Source organism: Equus quagga, chromosome 13, assembly GCF_021613505.1.
Source record: "Equus quagga isolate Etosha38 chromosome 13, UCLA_HA_Equagga_1.0, whole genome shotgun sequence".
Lineage (NCBI taxonomy): Eukaryota > Metazoa > Chordata > Mammalia > Perissodactyla > Equidae > Equus > Equus quagga.
Window position 1 is genome coordinate 96219263 of NC_060279.1, and position 12621 is coordinate 96231883.

General features: G+C 51.2%; 2 protein-coding genes across 2 annotated transcripts; one reads left to right on the top strand and one right to left on the bottom strand.

Moving 5' to 3' along the window:
* Window positions 1-770: 770 nt before the first annotated feature.
* Window positions 771-2879, bottom strand: LOC124251296 (glutamate-rich protein 4-like). Its single transcript, XM_046683973.1, has 2 exons — window positions 2619-2879; window positions 771-1473 (listed from the first exon to the last, which is right to left on the bottom strand). The coding sequence occupies exons 1-2, from the start codon at window positions 2790-2792 to the stop codon at window positions 1240-1242; spliced, it is 408 nt and encodes a 135-aa protein (XP_046539929.1). The 5' UTR covers window positions 2793-2879; the 3' UTR covers window positions 771-1239.
* A 2366-nt stretch (window positions 2880-5245) lies between these two features.
* On the top strand, window positions 5246-11089 carry LOC124251404 (distal membrane-arm assembly complex protein 2-like). The gene is made up of 6 exons (XM_046684171.1): window positions 5246-5288; window positions 6479-6675; window positions 8181-8261; window positions 9027-9163; window positions 9273-9435; window positions 9861-11089. Exons 1-6 carry the CDS (start codon window positions 5271-5273, stop codon window positions 10036-10038), a joined length of 774 nt encoding a protein of 257 aa, XP_046540127.1. The 5' UTR covers window positions 5246-5270; the 3' UTR covers window positions 10039-11089.
* Window positions 11090-12621: the final 1532 nt, after the last annotated feature.

Sequence of the window (12621 nt, forward strand, 5' to 3'; positions counted from 1 at the left end):
CAATAGCCCAAAGGTGGTAACCCAGGTACCCACCGATAGATTAATGGATAAACAAAATGAGGTGGGTACATGCAATGACTTATTACTCAGCCTCAAAAAAGGAGGGAAATTCTGACTCATGCTGCAGCACAGATGAACCTTGAAGACATTATGCTAAGTGAAATAAGCCAGACTCAAAAAGACAAACACATGACCCCACTCACACGAGGTTTGTGGAGCAGTCAGATTCATAGAGACAGAAAGTAGAATGGTGGCTGCCAGGTGCTGGGAGAGGGGAATGGGGCGTTGTTTAATGGGGACAGTTTCTTTTTCTTTTTTTTTTTTTTTAAAGATTGGCACCTGAGCTAACAACTGTTGCCAATCTTTTTTTTTTTTTTCTGCTTTATCTGCCCCAAATCCCCCCTGGTACATAGTTGCATATCCCAGCTGCAGGTCCTTCTAGTTGTGGCATGTGGGACACCGCCTCAACGTGGCCTGACGAGTGGCGCCACATCCACGCCCAGGATCCGAACTGGTGAAACCCTGGGCCGCCTCGAGGAGCGCGTGAACTTAACCACTCGGCCACAGGGCCGGCCTAATGGGGACAGTTTCAATTTGAAGATGAAAAGAGTTCTGCAGAAGGATGGTGGTGATGGTTGCAAAACAATGTGAATGTACTCAACACCACTGAACTCGACATTTAAAGATGGTTAAAATGGTAAATTTTATGTTATATATATTTTACCACAATAAAAAAATTTTAAAAATACAAAAGGTGAAATTAATTTTAGTAATCTTTTTATTTACCCCAATATACTCAAAATATTTATCATTTCAATGTTATTAATTTTTAAGATTGTTGAAATGTTTGATCTCTTTATCATACCAAGCCTTTGAAATCTGGTGTGTATGTCACACATACGGAGCATCTCAATTAGGGCTAGCCACGTCTCAGGTGCTCAGTAGCCATCTACCCACATCTCCACCAGAGACCCACCTCTCCTCTGCAACACACCTGCGGCTCCTCTGCAAATACACCTAGAGTTTCTCTACAAACCTCCCTGATCACCCACAAACATGCCCACAGCTCACAGGCCAACCCCTCAGTCTCATCTCAGACATCTTCAGAGAAAGTACTTGTTCAAGGAACACATGTGGGCTCCAAATCAACATTTCACTTGATTTGACCTGCACATCCCCCCTCTTCTTTGCATAAATTTGCATCTCATTCCTGTCAATCGGAAGCACATTGGCAGGGCCTCAGATGGTCATCTCAAAGTCAGGGAGGCGGTGGCAGTGGGCTGGGCGGGAGGCCCCCCGGTGTCCTTCCTCCTTCTTCCGCTCGGGCTCTTTGCCCTCCTCCTCTTCCTCGATGCTCTCCTTCTCCTCCTCTTCTTCCAGGAAGGCAACCAGTTCTTCCCGTAGTGCCCCCATCTCCAGCCCCAGGCTGCACAGCTGGCCCAGCAGCTGGGCGTCCACTCGGCGGAGGTTCCCCTACCAGTGAGAAGGGGGAGTCATGGGCATCCCTCCCCAAAGGACAAGCAGTTGAGCTGCCCCCTTCCGGAACCTGGGTGGGAGCAGGTCCCGGCTCAAGTCCTGACAATATTCTTTGCTTGACCCAACTTGAGTCAGGCTCCTGAACCTTCTCCTAGACCCATCTGTGCACTTCCTTGTAAAATCCAGTTTTAGCAAGCATCCTCCATCCTCCCCATCTGATCAACCTCCATATCTGGTCAGCTTGCTCACCCTCCACCATCCCCGGAGTGCTGTCTGATCACCATGGCCTGCCTCCAGCAAGAATCCCGTTAGGCCTTTTACCAGAATCCCCCCTTACCCATGATGTGTCCTCTTAGGAATTTTCCATCCACTGACGGTTGCTCCTTGGCTACAAATCCCCACTTGCCCATGCTGTATTCAGAGCTGAGCCCATTCTCTCTCTCTTCTACTGCAAAAATCCCATCGCTGTGGTCCCTACACCTATCACCTTACCATCTTTAAAGGTGTCATAAATATTTTTTCTAAACAATCCAGGCCTGCAACACTTGGGTGGGGTCCCCAGTGTGTCCCTGGACCCTAAGTGCCATCCTGATCTCCCAGTGTCTCTTGATCTCTGTCTCTGTCTGTCTTTGTCTCTCCATTTCATTGTCCCTCACTGTCCCTACCTCTCTCTCTGTGTCTCTGAGTCTTAAGTCTCTTTGTTTCTCTTATTATGTCTCCTTGTCTTGTTATGTCTCCACTTGTCTGTCTCTGTCTCTTTCTTTCCATATCCCTGTCTCTTTGTCTGTCTCTATTTCTCTGCTCCTGCCTTTGATTGTCTCCACCTCTCTCTGTCTCTCAGATTTAATCTGAGTCTCTGTCTCTGCTGCTGCTCTCAATCTCAGCTTTCCATCTCTCTCTCTCTTTCTGGGTCTCTCTGTCTCTGTCCCTCTCTATTCCTGTCTCTCAGTCTTCGGCTCTTTCTATGTCTCTGTCTCAATCTCTTTCTCTGTATCTTTCTCTCTCTCTATTTCTCTATTCCTGTCTGTCAATGTCTGTCTTTCAATCTCTAGCCCCTTCTATTTCCATTCATGCTTGTTCATTCATCCATTCTCTCTGTCTCCCCACCGCTCATCTCTTGCCCCTTCAAACCTCTCACTCACCAGCTCTTCCCAGATCCACAGAAGACGGTCCCAGACACCTTCAGTGTTTAACCCTGGGGACATGAGGGTCTGATCAGCCCTCCCCGCTGGGGGGACCGCCATCAGGGCCGGGGGAGGTGGGCCTAGCCCTGGGGGCACGAGTCCAGCCTGCCTCAGCTGCCTCCACTGCTCCATAGTCTCTGAGCAACAGCAGCCAGGAGCAGGAAGTAGCAAGGTCCAGAGTGACCCAGTCCCCTGGGGAGCTTGGGGGTGGGGGGAGGAAAGGGCAGAGCGGAGGTGGGGGAGGAGGAGGCTGGGATAGCATCCCAAAGTCCATTCTGCAGTGAGAATCAGCAGCCTCGTGTGTTTCTTCTTTCCTGTTGACGTCTAACCTCAACTCTGCGCACAAGGGTCCAACCACAGCCCCTCTGGCAGAGGTCACACTCTACCTCTTCTCGGGCCTGACCTCTTGTGGGTGCTGATGTCTGAATGCCTGGTCTCATCTCCTCCTACCCCTCCTCAGTCTCCTCTGCTGCCTTCTTCTCCATTTGGCCCCTGGTTAACCCCCTGCTTGGTCCTTCCCTCTACTCCACTCAGGCCACTCCAGGGCCTCCCAACCAGTGTGCCTGAGCAGCCAATGGTGGCTTCCAAGAGGATGACCCCTCAGTGTCCAGGCTGCTGTCCTACAGGGGAACAGCCAATTCTACCAACCACAGACTTGCCCACAGATATTATCACTATCAGCATTGGCCCGGCTGTGGGAAAGGTTGGGACACACTGTGGGCCTCATTCTGCTAGAATCTGTCTTTCAGGCTCAGGGTGTTCAAATTCCATCTGTATATCAATGGCTCCCAAGTCTGTGACTCCAGCCTTGACCTCCCTCCTGAGCTCCAGACCTCTACTCAGCATCTCCACCTGGATGCCTCAGGCATCTCAAGGTGAATATACTCAAAACAGAACTCTGAGTTGGGACTTACAACACTGTATTAGTTTCCCACTGCTCCTGTAACAAATTGTCACAAACTTAGTGGCTTAAAACAACACAAAGTTATTGTCTTACAGTTCTAGAGGTCAGAAGTCTAAAGTGGGTCCACAGGGCTGGGTTCTAGAGGCTCTAGGGTAGAACCCATTTCCTAGCCTTTCTCAGCTTCTGGAAGCCACCCGCACTCCTTGGCTCACAGCCCCTTCCTTGCATCACTCCAACCTCTTGCACCTCTCATCACGTCTCCTACTGACTGACCCTCCTGCCTTCATCTAAGAGGACCTTTGTGATTACACTGGGCCCATCCCGATTATCCAGGGTAACTTTCCCATCTCAAGATTCTTCACTTAATCACATCTTCCCCTTACCACATATGTAACACATTCACAGGGATCAGGATGCACATATTTTGGGAGGGGACACTATTCTGCCTACCCCTGCTCTTCCAAACATGCTCCAATCCCAGTTTCCCCAGTTCCATAAGTGGCATGACTATCCTTTCAGTTTCTTGAACTATTGGCATGCTCTTCAAAATAGACTCATAATCTGAGCACTTCTCACCATTTCCATCACCCCGTCCCTGCTCCTGTCCCCATTCAGCTCTTGTCTAGACTATTTCAGTAGCCTCTTTGCTACAGCCCTGCTTCCACCCTTCCCCTCCAAGATCTGTTCTCCACCTGGCAGAGATGATCTTTAGAAAATGTCGATCAGATCATAACACACCCATGTGAGTGGAATAAAGCAGTCAGCTTTCTGCCCACCACTCTGACCCAGTCTCCTACCTCTCTCTGCAAGCTGGTTCCCACCTCTGGGCCTTTGCACTGGCTGTTACCTCTGCCTGGATCACTTTTCCCCCAGATCTTTGAATGGCTGTCTCCTTCTTATCTTCACCTCCACTTAATTGGCACCTCTTCAGAGAGCCTTTGCTGATGGCCCTGCCCCCTAGTCACTCCCTATTATATTGCCTGTTTTTATTTGCCTCTTATCAAACACTATCTGAAGTTATCTTGCTTATTCATTTGTTTCTTACCCATCTTCTCCCTGCCTGAAATGTTAACTCCCTGATAGAGGGACTTGGTCTGTCCTGTTCACCACGGTAACCTCAGCACCCAGGGTAGTTCCTGACACGTAGTAGGTGCTCAGTAAATACCTGGGGAGTGAATGAATAATTCTATCCAGAAGACTTCACCTTGAAACTTCACCCTGAGATCTAGCCTTGAACTCCAAACTGAAATCGAGAACACATCACAATACTAGTCTTGAGAGCTCACCTCTGTCTCTTGCCCTGAAGTTTAACTTCACCAAAACCCTCGACCTTTCCCTTCCCTGACCCTGGCTTAAAGAATGAGACAGTCACTTTCTCAGTCACATCATTCCCTGTTTTACGGAGGTAGCCAGTGAGAGCTGAAGGAACAAGCAAGTTCAGGGGGACTGTGAGCACAGTCGGGGGGAAGGTCGCTCCTCCACCAGGAAGTGCTGCACACCCTCCCCTAGGGAAAGCCTGCAGAGTCCCATTTTAAGGCCCATGGAGAGGGCTCCCAGCAATCCCTAAACCCAAGAGTAAAAAGAGCTTGCGCCTTTACGAGGAGGGTTGGAAAACGGAGGGGGCGTGGCCGTACGAAGAGAAGTCTTAGCCGGAATTAGGCGGGTGGAATAAGACCGGCCCTTTCCGGTTACGTAATCCTATCAAGATGGCGGCGCCCAAGGCGGTAGGTGACCGGCGCTCCTGGAGTCCCCAAAATTGAAATCCGCTCTGCTACCTCTGCCTTCAGGGACTCTGTCGCTGCCCAGGGAGCAGGAAGCGAGAAGGAGCAGGAGGCTCCTCCGCTGGTCCTTGCGCTGGGAGTGTACACGTGTGGCCCTCAGGAGCCCGGAAGTAGCGCCGCTGGTCGCAGAGGACGTTTGGAGAGGGAGCGGGGCGGGGACTTGGCGGAGAGGAACCAATGGGGAAGTAGGAAGTGTGTTCCGAAGATGGCCCCTCAGCCAATCGGAAGGAAGGATCCGATTGGGGGCCCAGGGAGTCATTGGGCGGCCGAGAGTGGGACCTGCAGCGGAAGAGGGTTTGCGGGATTGCGGAGAAACTGGTCTTTGAGCTCCAAGGGTAGGAGACCGGAAGGTATGGGTGAGGGAAACTCGTGGGAGAGTTAGGAATTTAGATGGAAAACCAAAGGGATGATGGCGGGGGAAGGGGCAGGAACCTAGAGGTGAATTTGGGAGTTCCAAGGGAAAGACCTGGGGAAAGTTAAGGAGAGGATTTGCAGTATTCGTGGGGAGAATTCAGGAAGAATTGGGCAAAATCAAGGAGTGGATTTAGGGAAAATGAAAGTAAGAGGTTGGGAGCTTAAGAGGAATTTTGAGGGAAGATAAGGATTTGAGCAAACTTATTCTGAGAATTTGGGGCAAAAACAGAAATTGGGACAGGCTAAGAGAAGACTTTGGAGGGGAAATTGAAGGAAGAGTTTGGCGGCTTTAAGAGGTAAATTAAGGGTGGTTTGGAAAGAAATTAAGATTATATTTTGGGGAAAGAAATGGCTTATTAAGGAAGACTCCAGGGAGAAATGGATAAAATTAAGGAAATAATTTATGGGAAATTAAGAGGTCAGATAATAGAGATGTTGAGAGAAAAATAAGGGTTGGGGGAGAATTTGGGAAAACCAAGGATATTTGACCAAATCCAAGAGAGAATTTAGGGTTGGTTAAGGGGAAGAACTTGGGTAAACGTGGGGAAATTGGGGTGCTCCTAAAGGCAGAATTTGGAAGTTCTGAAAGGAGAATTTAGTAAGCCGCAAAGCGTTGTGGGGGTGGTGGGGAGATTCGTGGAGCAAGAACAGGGGGATACTGCCCTGTCTCTCACAGGAGGCTTCAGTCTCAGCCCCTCTTCTCCTCTCCTCCTGTCTAGTCCCTGTACCTGGTGGCCCCAATATGGAAAGGAGGTCCCAGGGGCATCCGTGGCCTGAGCAGGACAGTGGCCCCAGAGGGCAATCAGAGGAAGAGGAGGACGGTGCTCCAGTTCCTGGCTGACCGGTTCTATGATGTGCAGGCTCTGAGGGAATATCTGCTTCGAAAGCAGGTGTCGAAGGTGCACCAGAAAAATCGGTGAGAACCCCTGGCCTACAAGACTGCTGCCAGGCAGAACCCAGATCCTACCCTTGCCACTCCAAGGCAGCCCTGTGACTTCCAGTATCAGCCTTGCCGACTTACATCTTCATCTCCAGCCCACACCCTTCCCAAGGACTGCAGCTCACAAGGCAACCTGCCGCCCACCATCTCCTCTTAGAGGTCTAGCTGGCATGTCAAACCTAACATGGCTAATGGCAAGCCCTTGATTTCCCCCTAAGAAAGTCTGCTCACCTCTAAGCCTTCCCTATCCCAATAAACAGCACCACTGCCCACCCAGTTGTTCAGGCCAAATTCTAAGGAGTCATCCCTGATTCCTCTCTTTTCTTCTCTGCCCCAACATCCAGTCCATCAATAAAATACTACAATATCGTAAATTTGACCAGTTCTCACCTCCTCATTGTTTGTAGCCTGGTCTGAGCCCCTTCGTTGTATGGTTGGATTAGCGTAGGCATCTCCTAACTGGTCACCTTTTGCCCCCTGCAGTCTATTAGGGTCTACAAAGCAGTCGAAGAAAGTATTCTTCAGAAAGTAAAATAGGGCTGACCCGGTGGCACAGCAGTTAAGTTCGCATGTTCCACTTTGGCAACCCAAGGTTTGCCAGTTCAGATCCTGGGTGCGGACCTACACACCACTTGTCAAGCCGTGCTGGAGTGGGTGTCCCACATATAAAGTAGAGGAAGATGGGCATGGATGTTAGCTCAGGGCCAGTCTTCCTCAGCAAAAAAGAGGAAGACTGGTGACAGATGTTAGCTCAGGGCTAGTCTTTCTTAAAAAAAAAAAAAAAGAAAAGAAAGTAAAATAGATAACATTACCACTTTGCTTAAAACCCCCTGATGATTTCTGATTGCAACTAGAATAAAAGTGAAACTCCAAGCCCTAAAGCCTGGCCTCTACTGAGCTTTAAGACCCTTGCCAAGGACTCTCCTCACCTCCACCAACATGGCATCCTTATTGCTCTTTGTTCAACCATCCTCATCTGAGCCTCCAAGCCTTTGCACTAGCTGTTCCCTTGGCCTGGCAGGCTTTGCCCTGACCTCTGTATTCCTTCTCACCACTCAGATCTCTGCTCAAGTGTCACCTCCTCCGAGAAGCATTTCTTAACACCTGAACTAAATCAGCCTCCCCAGTCCCCACCCCTGACCGGAACCACTCCTCGTCAGCCCCTGTGTTTTATTTTCATTATGGAATTGATACTATCTGCAATTCGCTTTTACTCCTTGGTTTATTATCCGTTCTCACTGTAAGATAGCTTCACAAGGGCAGGGACAGTTATCTGTCTTGGTCGCCACTGTCCCTCAGTGCCCAGCACTTAATGGGCACTCAATAAATATTTACAGCCTGATTCAGTTTGCCTGTCTGTGTGTCTGCCTGCCTGTCCGTCAGTCCTGGTGCTGTGGACTCCGACCCCCCAGCAGCACCCGGGCATGGTGATGGGGGCGGTGCTCACCAGGCCTCACCCTCACCTCCTGTTCTCTTGGCAGATCCTTCACCTATGTCAAGGAGCAGTACGGCCCGTACATCGCAGCCGCCTATTTCGTTCTGAAGCAGGGAGGCGCAGTCAAGTATGACAGCAAAGGTGTCAGGGGGTTGGAGGGGGTGGTAGAGCGTCTCTCTGAGCCCTGGGCTCTGCAGTCAGACAGCCTTCCCCATGAGTCCCTGCTCTCTGCCCCCTACTGACGTGTGACTTGGGGCTTGTTCCTGAGCTTCAGTTTTGTCATCTGTAGAATGGGATGGTAGTTGTATCTAACCTACAGGGTTTGCTGTAAAGATTGAGAGACATTTGCAATCTAAACACTTGGAACACGGCCTGGCATAGCACATGTGCTCAATAAATGTGTTTCTTTTCTTTCCTCTTTCCCCCTCCTTTCTCCTTCCCTTTGGGTTTTTTCCCCCTTTTTCTTCTTTTTTGAAAAAAACAATTCATGTAGACTCCATCCACCCCACATCTTGGTTCCAATTAAAATTCACTGTTTGCGCACTTCCTCTAGCACCTTCCTTAGAAACAGTCGATGTATCTGAAAATGTCTCAGCTTTTGCCCATCTGTGAGGATTCTTGTATTACAGCTCTTTTCTCTTATGTTAGTAATCTCTCTGGCCGTCAGCTTCCAGGTGTGTAAAATTGACCAAACATTCCATCTTGGATGGGATTGTCAGAATATCCAATGAGACCAGACATGTAAAGCCCTTAGTCCAGGGCCTGCTATGTAGTAAGTGCACCAGATGCAATACGATCATTTTATTGTACGGGGCTAGCGAGCGTTCTCAAGAGGCTGGAGGCCTGGGGAGAGGCAGGGTACCCTGCTGACATTCCCTGTCTCCCATTCCAGGTTTCAGGGCCAGGAGTGGATGCGGCCAAATGGCCGTGGCCGCTTCTCTCTTGAGTTCTTCAAGTTCCAGGCAGTGCCTGTAGAGGCTGTCGATGCCAGCGGCTGTGCCATCAACTACCAAGGCCTGGACAACCTCTGTGAGTGGGGTAGGGTGGGATGGAGTGGAGATGGGCAAGGCTCTGCATTTTCCCTTTTGTGGTGGGCTCCAGAAGGGCCCTCAGTGCCATCTGCTCTCTCCCCCTACAGTGGCCCTGAAGGAGCTCCAGTCCCTGTCGCTGCAGCGTTGTCCCCATGTGGATGACTGGTGTCTTAGCCGCCTCTACCAGCTGGCTGGCTCACTGCAGGAGCTCTCACTGGCCGGTTGCCCCCAAGTCTCTGAACGGGGCCTCGCCTGCCTCCACCACCTCCAGTGAGACCTCAGCACAGGCTGGGCCCCAAACCAGGGCAGGGGCTCCCACCCAACACAGATACGGGAGAGGAAGTGGGGAGGGGGCACTGCTGGGTGGTTCCCCGTATCACCTGCCTCCATGACAGACCTCAAGCTGTGTGCTGCATCAGCACATACTTGCAAGAAATCTCTGGGAGGATGGAAGGACTCCTAGTTTGTCGTCTTTTTTTTTTAATGAGAACTCCATGGTATTTATACTGTTGCAGAACAGTAGGAGCCAGAGGTGTCTATTTGTAACTAACAGTGGATTTCATGTACTTGGACATTTGAAGGCTTTTATTTTAGGAAGCTAGGTGTTGAAGTGGGGACTGGTACACCCCCCTCCACACACACACACACACATGCCATCCTCACACGGGCCTCCCCCCCTTCTTGCCTCCTCTCAGGAACCTCCGCAGGCTGGACATCTCCGACCTCCCTGCCGTGTCCAACCCGGGCCTCACTCAGATCTTGGTGGAGGAGATGCTGCCCAACTGCAATGTTCTGGGGGCTGACTGGGCCCAGGGCCTGAAGCTGGGGCCGGAGGAACAGTCTCAGGACACAGCCAGGTCCATCCCTGCCTAGCCCTCAGCCTCCTCCCCGTCAAGCTGGATCTCAGCAGAGCTGTGTTGAGTGTCTGACAGTTCTCCATACTTCTGGCTTTCAGTTGGGTTCATTCAGTGTGGGGTGGAATGAGGGGTGCGGCACTGGCAGCTCAGGGGGAAGGAGAGCAGGAGGTCATGGTATTTATTCCCCCACCTGAGGGAGGTGCTGGCTGCACCCTGGGAGGAAAATCACCACTCCTGTCATCCTGTCAGGCAGCCTTTCCCACACACTCCCCTCCTTCCCAGTTCCAGTCACCTCCTCCTCCTGCCTCTTCAGGCCTGGAGAGGTCAGGGCTCAGTTGTAAGTCACCCCAGAAAGCTGCACTCTCCCTCGTGGTTTCCCCCGACTTTGCCCACTGCTATGTCCAGAAATTCTTGTTTTGGCTTTTGTCAACAGACTCTTCTCAAATTATCCTCATTTGAGTGTGCAACAGTTTCCTGCCGGGACCCTGACTGATAATGGGGTGCTACTGGCATTTTACAGGGTGGTTCTTCCCTGTGTGGGACGACTCAGCTCCCACAGGGTACAGCATCCTGGCCCACACTCGCTTAATGCTGGTAGCATCGCAAGTCCTGTGGTGTTCCCACCTAGCAATTTATGGACTCGCAGCTCCAAATTCAGCTTTCTTGTTAGCTCTGTGAAAATTGATCTGAGCCTTTGAAATATTTTTCCTTTGCTAACTGGCACGGTAAGGTCAGTAGAGGGCGCTCAAGAGGCATTACAGAAGGAAAGGCTTTTGCTTCCTGGTTCTGATCAGGTGAGCTTGCTCAGGTCCCTGCAGTGCATGTGGCTTCCCCAGCACCTGGCTCCTCAAAGGTGCCAGGTGGTCAGCAGCTTCCCTGGCACCACCTCCCAGTCAGTTTCATAGAGGAGTGCCTCCAGTGAGGCACCTCCCTGGGAATGACTCCACCACACCCCAGAAGGTGGATTTCCAATAAATTCCAAAGCACTTTACCGGTGAATCCTCGTTATTTCAGTTTGCTGTTAAAGTCAATAATTCTTTACATTAAATTTTTCCTGCTCAAATTACGATGTGCTTTTTCTCTCCTGATTGGATCCATATGGATACGGCATTGGCATTTGGAGTATTCCATGAGACAGACTCACAAAGGTGGGATTTGGGGCTTGGTATGGTCCTGCCGTTAGCTTGAGCACTGCGCTGAGCTTCTTGGCAATGGGAAAGGATGTCAGAAATCCACAGCAGGCAGTGGCATCACAATCAAACTATCGCCTGGGGTCATCTGATTGGACCCAGAGGTAACAGATGATGTCGAACCCCCAAGTCACTCTGAGCCTCCCTTACCAGTATCTAAGGAGACCACCAGCCTTCCTGGGCTTGAAAACCCTGTGATGACCTCACCTAGGCAGATGCCCTGAAACGGGGTGTCCATTCTTAAGACTTATCACAGGCACCCCCTGCTGTCACTAGACCCATAAATACCTCGAGTCAAATCTCAACATGCTCCAAGGGACAGGTGCTCACCAGGACCCAGGAGGGAACAGCTTAAACCCTGAAAAAATTACAAGACTTGCAAATATGTGTATGGCAGAGACCTGGGGACCCATGCAGGAGTGGGTTCTGAAGGTCTTAGACCAGTGAGCAGATGGAACACCAGATGGGACCAAGTTCACTGGTACGAGGGCACGTACTAGAGAGTCGCTATAATAAGTTAGCCAGTGCAGCGGGAGTGGTTCTAACAGCTTTCCTGGTTGGCTGCCTGGAACTTGGACGCAGCAGTGGCCTAGGGCTACTGAGGCAAGAAGCCAGAACTGCCCTGGTGTTAACTGGAGAGGGGGATCCAAAGGCTTAGGGAGGCAGGAATTTGGGGTTGGGCTGATCATGTTCCACCCACACATCCACCCCCACCTCGGTTCCACAAGAAGGCACCTCTTGAATCATTCTCAGTATTCAGCTTACCCTGTTCCAATTGCTGTGTGGTTTCTCCTTCCTGATTGGGCCCAGAATGATGCACACAGCAACCGAAACTGTACCCTCTGAGATTTCCAACCTCCCCCCGGAGAGGCAGTGTTGTCCCTGGTCGAAAACCTCTGCACCCCTAGATGACATGAACCTGAGATGAACCAGAAGCCCTCAAGGGGCCTTGACCCCCGCCCCCAGCCCCAGAGGGGATGGGGAGCTGGGAGGGGGGCTTGGAGACCCCTCCAGGGGTGCTCAAGCCCCTGCCCTAGTCCCTCTAGCTTTTATTCCATTCACATGCACCACTTCCTCCACACTCTTCCCCCAGCTGGTCCCATGGGCTCTATTATTCAAACTTGGGGGGCTCGGGGACAGAGGATCGGCACTCAACAGATCATCATCAGCTGCTGCTGACAGATGGGGTTCCTGAGACAATCTGGACAGTGCCTCCCCAACCCCAGGTGGGGTGAAGGGGTCAGCTTGGCCTCAGTGGGGGGTCCCTGAGTCCCAACTCAGGTTCCAGGAGGTCTGGAATGAGGAGGCCACACCCGCCCGCCTCCCCAGACAGCTAATGCAGCCTCAACAGCAGAGGCCTGGGAGGGCAGGGGTGTAAACACAGGCAAACACCCTCTCATCCCAGGGGG

Bases quoted from the DNA above. Each gene is read 5' to 3' on its own strand.
- LOC124251404 (XM_046684171.1), top strand. The intron at 8,262-9,026 runs GTATGACAGCAA...CTCCCATTCCAG, and splicing joins AAGCAGGGAGGCGCAGTCAA to GTTTCAGGGCCAGGAGTGGA. The intron at 9,436-9,860 runs GTGAGACCTCAG...GCCTCCTCTCAG, and splicing joins GCCTGCCTCCACCACCTCCA to GAACCTCCGCAGGCTGGACA.
- LOC124251296 (XM_046683973.1), bottom strand. From the start codon at position 2,792: ATGGAGCAGTGGAGGCAGCTGAGGCAGGCTGGACTCGTGCCCCCAGGG. The intron at 1,474-2,618 runs GTGAGTGAGAGG...TCTCACTGGTAG, and splicing joins TGTGGATCTGGGAAGAGCTG to GGGAACCTCCGCCGAGTGGA.